This window comes from Panonychus citri, unplaced genomic scaffold, assembly GCF_014898815.1.
Source record: "Panonychus citri isolate SS breed McGregor unplaced genomic scaffold, ASM1489881v1 Contig00077, whole genome shotgun sequence".
Classification (NCBI taxonomy): Eukaryota; Metazoa; Arthropoda; class Arachnida; order Trombidiformes; family Tetranychidae; genus Panonychus; species Panonychus citri.
Window position 1 is genome coordinate 532,407 of NW_026515482.1, and position 7,775 is coordinate 540,181.

The 7,775-nt window shown below is 34.9% G+C and overlaps 1 protein-coding gene across 1 annotated transcript; it reads right to left on the reverse strand.

The window, feature by feature from the left end:
* Positions 1 to 5,406: 5,406 nt before the first annotated feature.
* Positions 5,407 to 5,847, reverse strand: LOC128387014 (uncharacterized). Its single transcript, XM_053346151.1, has 2 exons — positions 5,742 to 5,847; positions 5,407 to 5,684 (listed from the first exon to the last, which is right to left on the reverse strand). The coding sequence occupies exons 1-2, from the start codon at positions 5,845 to 5,847 to the stop codon at positions 5,407 to 5,409; spliced, it is 384 nt and encodes a 127-aa protein (XP_053202126.1).
* Between the last annotated feature and the right edge of the window lie 1,928 nt (positions 5,848 to 7,775).

Genomic DNA, 7,775 nt, shown 5'->3' on the forward strand with positions numbered 1-7,775 from the left:
GCCATTTGGCCTTTGCAATGCTCCAGCAACCTTCCAACGTTTGATGGACGTGTGTTTAGCTGGATTAAAATACAATTCATGTCTCGTTTACATTGACGATATAATTATTTTTAGTAAAACAATTTCTGAGCATCTAATTCGACTAGAAAAAGTTTTCGAAAGGCTTCAATTAGCTGGGCTAACCCTGAAGCCGAGTAAATGTCATTTTTTTCGAACCAAAATTTTGTATCTTGGACACATTGTGAGCTCAGAGGGTCAAGAACCAGACCCAGAGAAAATTCGAGCGGTACAAAATTTTCCAACCCCGACTACCCTAAAGGACATTCGATCTTTCGTCGCTCTTTGTTCTTACTATCGTAAATTTATTTCTGATTTTGCTCGTATTGCAAGACCTCTCACCCAATTAACAAAGAAAGAAGTTGCTTTCACTTGGGGAATCGAACAAATTCAAGCGTTTGAACAACTCAAAAACTCTCTCATTTCATCACCTGTTTTGATTCACTATGATCCAACCCTGGAGACTCAACTTAGAACCGATGCTTCTGATGTTGGGTTGGGGGCTATCTTATTACAAAAAATCGATGGTAAATGGAGACCAGTTGCATTCGCAAGTAGACAATTAAGAGGCGCTGAAGAAAATTATCCCATTTCGGATAAGGAATGCCTGGCGATCATTTATGCGGTTGAAAAATTCAGACAATATCTAGAAGGTATTCATTTTGAAGTGGTCACTGACCATTGTGCACTTTGTTTTCTACGTTCGAAAACTAAACTTCCACCAAGGTTGATGAGATACGCGATGACTCTCCAAGCATTTGATTTTCAAATTATTTACAAATCTGGTAAAGTTCACGCCGATGCTGATTGCTTAAGTCGCTATCCAACTAACGATCATGAATTCAATCAGACACATAAGGATAATGAAGAACAAGGTGACGATCTGTTTATGTTATTATGTGTCAACGAAATAACAACAACTGAGAATCTGATTAATCAACAACGTGCTGACCCCTGGATAAATGGAAAAATCGATCAATTGAACAATTTAAAAGACCTCGATAATAAATCAAGAGAGAAGTTGCTCGCCAATCATAGAGTCAAAGAAGGACTTTTACAACGAAAAGTGATGAACAATTTCACTGAAGAATGGGTTACGGTCATACCAGAAGAATTTGTTCAACAGATTTTGACCTCATACCATGACGATCCTCTATCTGGACACATGGGGGCATTTCAGACGTATAATAAAATCAAGTCAAAATACTATTGGCCCAAGATGATTAAAGACGTTACTGAGTATGTATCAAAATGCGAATCATGCCAACTCAATAAAAGGGGATTAGCAAATTCAAATTCACCTTTAAAACCAATTGTTGTTGATGAACCTTTTGAAAAAATTGGGATCGATGTTGTAGGACCTCTCCCCGCATCTGCCGGTAAATACTACATTATCGTCGCCACTGATTACTTCACCCGCTGGGTTGAAACAAAAGCTCTGACCCGTACAACTGCTGAAAGTACCGCTCGATTTCTCATTGATCATATAGTGAGTAAACATGGATGTCCGAGGTCAATTTTAAGTGATCAAGGTAGAAATTTCATATCGGAAACTGTACAAGAAGTTGCTCGTTTCATGGCCGCAAGATGGCAACACTCTACACCTTACCACCCACAATGTAATGGATTAACCGAGAGAGTAAACCAAACCCTTTGTCAAATGTTGACTCACTATTGTGAAGAGAATCGTTCTAGTTGGTCTAAGGTCCTTCCTCTGATTACATTTGCTTACAATACAAGTCGTAACCAAAGTACAAAAATGTCACCGTTCTTTCTCATTTATGGTCGACATCCGCAATTACCCATTGACATCAAATTAAGCCCATCGGAAAAGAAAATGGAGCTAACCAAATATACCGAATTCATCAACAATCAATGGAAACTGATCCGAGATCAGTCAAAAATTTTTGACAGCGAATCAAAAAATAAACAAAAGATGAAGCATGATGATCAGAAAATTCGAATTTATAATATCGGGGAATTCGTATACAAAAGAAAACAATTGAAAACTGATAAATTGGATCAAAAGTTCGAAAAAATCCCTTACAAAATTATTGACAAAATAGGTGATACGACTTACATCCTGAAATCAGAAGATTCAAATCGAGAAATTCGTGCTCATGGATCCCAACTCAAGCCCAGAAATACATTAGTAACTGCCACGAAAACGCCAAACAAGAAGAATGTTGGACTTATCAGTCTATTACTATTCATGTGCTTCATTCCAATACAACCCTTTGAAACCGGATCGCCAGTGATTTGGCGTACAACTCCTCACAAATTCTTGAAAGGAAGAAAGTTGATCAATTATACAATCATAATGGCTAATCTTTGTCAACCTTTCGAATTTCCAAAGCCAAGTGGACTCCAAAAAGAGTTTATTACTTGCGGGAGACCCGTTACAATTGGTACTTCTAATTTGACTTATAATAATTGTTATAAAGAATTGTACCAGGACAAATGTAAACAATTGACCGACGCCATCTGTCTTCAATATTTATCAGCAGACGATCTCATCTATTCAATGAATAGATATTGTGTCGATTATGTATATGAATCATTCTCAAGGGTACTCCAAAATTTCAACAAAACATCGCAACATAAACAAAAAAGAGACTTGATAACTTTGACTTCATTAGCCATTTCCTCTGCCTTAATTATTGGAGTAAAGACAATCCACGATTATTTTTGGCAAACAACACCAATTGACACTTCAGAAGCTATACAGAAGTATAACAGAAAAATCTACAATGTCGTTGTTGAACAACAAGGTAATATGCAAAAGATAGCGGAAGAATTGATGAAAACTAAAGCAAGCATCCAAGAATATAAACAAATTCAACCATTTACAACATTTGCCGTAGCGGAAATAGTTTCTAATGTTCATACTATCAATCAACAAATTTATGGGCTGGTTAGAAGTATCAATGAAAATAGGGTCATACCACAATCATTCATAGATTATTTTGATCTTAAATTACCATGTGGAGAATTTTGTCCACTCAAAACAATGGAAAGGATTTCTTGTTCCCATTCAATTGAACCAGATAATCGAACGTTTATTCTTGATCTACAATTCGACGTTGCTGATTATGATGAAGATCTCACCGTTGAGAAAGTTGATGCTTTTACCTTAATTGTCCAAAATGGTACCGATGTTTGTTCAAAAAATTACATTGGACCTGAATATGTGATTGTCAATAAAAAAGGGGGTCCAATCTGCGGAATTACAGAAAAGGAACTAAACGAACAAGCCTTGATGTTTCATACTGGTACATTTTGTGAAGTAACTCAAAAATTGGCGTTATGGGAAACAAAAAATTGTGTGGAAACTACTTTATTCCAGATCAATAAACCAAAAATTAAGTTGATTGGGGATCATTTTTATGTCTATTGTGTTGGACACAATATAACTATGTTCAACTTCACTAACCTTTGTCCTAATTATGTGTTAAAAATTTCCACCACAATTAATTTCACGATTGGAGACTCTCCGTATCGAGTTACGGGAATTTCTGGTTACAATCGTCAACTTCCACTATCACCAATTTCAAATCAAATTAATTGGCAGCTACTACCAGTAAATCCTGATGAAATCACACTGAATCCAATTGATGTAAAAACTTTAGAAACCTTACTTATTCAAACTCAAGTCAAAAGAGTTAATCAAAAGACTGGGTGGTGGGATTATTTAAATAACAAACTAATTGAAATGGCCGCTTGTGTTATTGCCCTTTTGTTATTTATCTCCATCCTGATCAAAATGGTTCAATCATTTTTATTTGGGAAGAGAATTGTGGTATCGTCTATTACTCACAATCAAAAAAGATCAAGACGACGACGAGGAGACAAGGAATTGGCTCCTTTGTCAACATTTTATTAATATCATTTTAATTGTCCTTTTTAGTTTTTTGGTGTAATTAATGATTAGATTTTGTTTTATTTCAGCCCTTTTTACAACTGAACTGAGTTCAGAATGCCTCGAAGTATCGAAATAATTGATTGGGAACCCGTTAATGTCGCTAATCAACAGCTGCCAGAAGATTCCACCATCGAATTATCGCAGTTCTTTAATCAGGATAAAGCAAATGAATATACATGTAACCTTTGCTTCTATTTTGCCTATGAACCTTTCGTCCACAACCGATCATCGTGTAAGTTCATCGTATGCCATGAATGTTATCAACAATGGATTTCGTCGACTACCACTGGTAATTGCCCGTTAGCTTGTGGTTCTCGGAATACAATTAATGAAATGATAAATCTAACAGAATCATCAACGGAGATCAATGGTCGTTCCGCCAATGAATATCATGACTTGGAATTAAAATGCAAACGAACTGGCTGTAATACTTATCACAAAATTTCATCTTATGTTCAACACGTCAACCAAAATTGTCCTAAACATCCGAACTATTGTACTTCTTGCAACAAAGTTGTAAATGATGAACATCAATGTGCAAATTCCTCAACTGAGTTGAGTAGGAGATTACAAGCAGCTTTAAGAGAAATCGAAGAACTTCGTTCTTCAAACCAACACGAAAGGGTACAATATCGCCAGTGGATACAACAGCAACAACGGATTCGAAGGTTGCGAACATTTTCCAATAATGTTCGATGTACCAGAGAATATTCCCGACGATCTACCCGATTTTATGTTCAATGTGGAAATCGTGAATTACAAGTAAATGGTCTCTCACTGGATGACACCGGTGCTGATTTAAGAAGAGCGGTTGAAAGAGAGGCTGGACCAGTTGGTTCGATAGTCCGTTTTGATCATACGGTAATATGGGAACATCGGAGACTTAGACAATACCAGTTAACCCATAGACCCACTTTTCTAATTGCGCTTCCGTTGGATGTCACCATCGAAGATGGACAATCAATTGGCATTAATTTGGGTGAACTTGGACCAGGAGTTGATAAACAGTGGCTGTTTATAATAACGTTCGGGGAATGTTGGATAATTATCATCACCAAGAATCAATTGCTGATTAGGATAATTATTACCTTGATTAGCAATTGATTCAAGTACTTTGTTTTTCTCAACGATCCATGTCGAGATAAAGATGAGGAATTAGTATAAAAATTCAATTACCTGTTAGTAACAAGTTAGGTCTCTTAGAGACAAGTAATGTTTTGTAATTAAATGAAAAATATTAACCAATTAAAATTCTTATTCAATTTGTGAATTCGATTTGGGAATAAATACAGTGATTAGTTTCTAAATTTCTATAATAAGTAAGCGTAATCGTCTCATAACGATTAAAGGAATCGGACTATTGGTAATTTAACCGCTAATATCGACCCATTATTCAATACTGAGTAAGTACATTTATAAATTACTTGTTAAAACTTAACAGTGTTAATTGCTTCGGGAATTAATTCAATACCAGTTGATACTGGTAATTTGTTTGCCTTTGCGGTAATTATTTTACTTTTAATTGAGTTCAATGGATTTAACTGTTTTTGACCTTTCATGGGAAACTGTTGACCATTTCCGTTTTCTGTTCCTGTCCGTCGGTGAATATAACCCGCTGGTGGACGAACGGCAACTTGATGAATTTCAGATGATGAAGTTATCATTGGACCAGGTCCAGTTATCTGATGAGGAGATGATGATGCACCTGAAAGATGATGAGGCTGATGTTGATGGTGACCAATTGATGGCTGAGATGATCGACCTGGTGGTGGCCAAATTGGATGTTCAGGTGGGAATCGGCCAACGGGTGGATCAGGAAGAGGTGGAACTGGAAGTGGGGAAATTGGTGATTCGTAGAAGGCTAACATTACAATCGCTCCGACGGCAAGTGATATTGAGTTAGAAATCGAAAATATTCGAAACGAAAAAATCAGATTAAAATAGGTGATTTACAGTCAAATCATTCATTCATACATAGAATTCATACACTCAAAAGATTTAATTCATCTTTCAGAGAAAACAAAAAGTCTTTCACTTTAGGGCGAGATTAAGATAATCCTCATTCGGATTGAATTCATCTTTACGAAGAAACAAAAAGTTTTAACTAATTTTAAATTCGTCTCTTGCTCTGTTGAACTACATGTAAAATCATGATCAATAATTTTTTATTTCTTAAAATTATTAGAGCATTCGGACATGGCCGGGTCTGAATAAGATATTATCATCATAGAAATTTTATTTTTATTGCAAATTAATCAGCATACATTTCTGATCTCAAAAATGAATTTCATCGAAAATTCAAGATGGCGTCGAGTTTTGGCGCCAAATTAAGTAAAATAGGTCAAAATTTCAAATATCTCGATTTCAAACTTAAAAATATTCGAAAATGCCTGTTCAAAATCGACAATTTTTTTTCTATGGAATTCGTAACTCCTCATATTCTAAACGTAAAAAAATTTAATAAAAATTCATAATAGAAAAATTTTTATAGCGATTTTAATCGAAAGGGGGAATAGTTTTTATCAGATTAAAATCATGTTTTTTGTGAGTCCCATGTTAAAGTTCCCATAGAGAAAAAGGGGTAAAAACGGTCTTTTTTAGCCTGAAAATTGAACGCCATATTGGATTTTCTCTAAAAATTCATTTTTTGGGTTAGGAAGTTAGCTGATTCATTTGAAATAAAAATTAAATTTCTATCATGATCACAACCTAATCAGACCCGGCCATGTCCGAATGCTCTAATAGTTAAAATTCTATTGTGTGAAATTTGATTATTAATTTAATTGTTTTGATGATGTTGACAATTGATTATCGAAGCTGAATTGGAAGTTGTAATGAAATTTTACATGAATAGAGTTGTCTTATTTTCCAGTTTAAGGTAAAATTAAATCAAGATAATACAGGGCAATTCAGCTATTTTTACCGATGTTTTTTGCGATTTTCTCAGCAGGTCATTCAGGTCATCGGTAAAATAACACGTTTCAAGGTTATCTGAATGACCTTGATCTTTTGATATGACAAACAAATATCGCTCAAACTCATACCACTCAAGCCTCGTGTCTTTACGACTCTTAGTTGCTGAGAAAATCGCAAAAAACATCGGTAAAAGTAGCTGAATTGCCTTTTATAAATGAATAATTTTTTCAAAATTTTCGAAGCTCAAATACGACTGTGGTTTTTACTTAAAGGTCAAAATCGCAATTATCTCCATGAGAAGCTTATAGTGGGAAATTTAAAGAGCAGTTTATGTTAATTTTGGTCATGTTGAATCTCAATAACCTTACAGCAGATAATGATGAGCTCAGATATATGAGATAATAGATCAAAAAGATTAACTTTTGACAAAAAATTATGAGCCCAAAATCAACCGTAGACTTTTCAGGCCATTCGATATTTCAAGCACTTCTACAGGAAATTATGTGTTAAGTAAACAGGTTGAACAAATATTTTTATTTTTCGATGCAAGATTTTTATCTAGAGATTTACATTTTATGAGAATAACTTCAAACAGAAATGAGATGATTGTAACAACACAAAGTAATAAGTAAAGATTAATTAGATCAGTAAAATTAAAATAAGTGATTGGGCTGTAAGAGCCTTCGGCTCTAGGGCTTAACTCCTCGTAAAACCAACATCCGGGAAAGATACTACCATTGATACGACCATGGTAAGTTTTTCTAGCATTAACTGCGCCTTTATCACTGAAACCATGTTCAATATGTAAATATGAAGCTCTGTAAATCCATCGTTGCTTATTGCAATCAATATTCGTATGGTAAAAGTATGAACCCGTTTT

Excerpts from the sequence above, each read along its gene's own strand:
- LOC128387014 (XM_053346151.1), bottom strand. The coding sequence starts at position 5,847 with ATGTTAGCCTTCTACGAATCACCAATTTCCCCACTTCCAGTTCCACCT. Across the intron at positions 5,685-5,741 it reads TCCAATTTGGCCACCACCAG|GTGCATCATCATCTCCTCAT; the intron begins GTCGATCATCTC and ends ATCATCTTTCAG.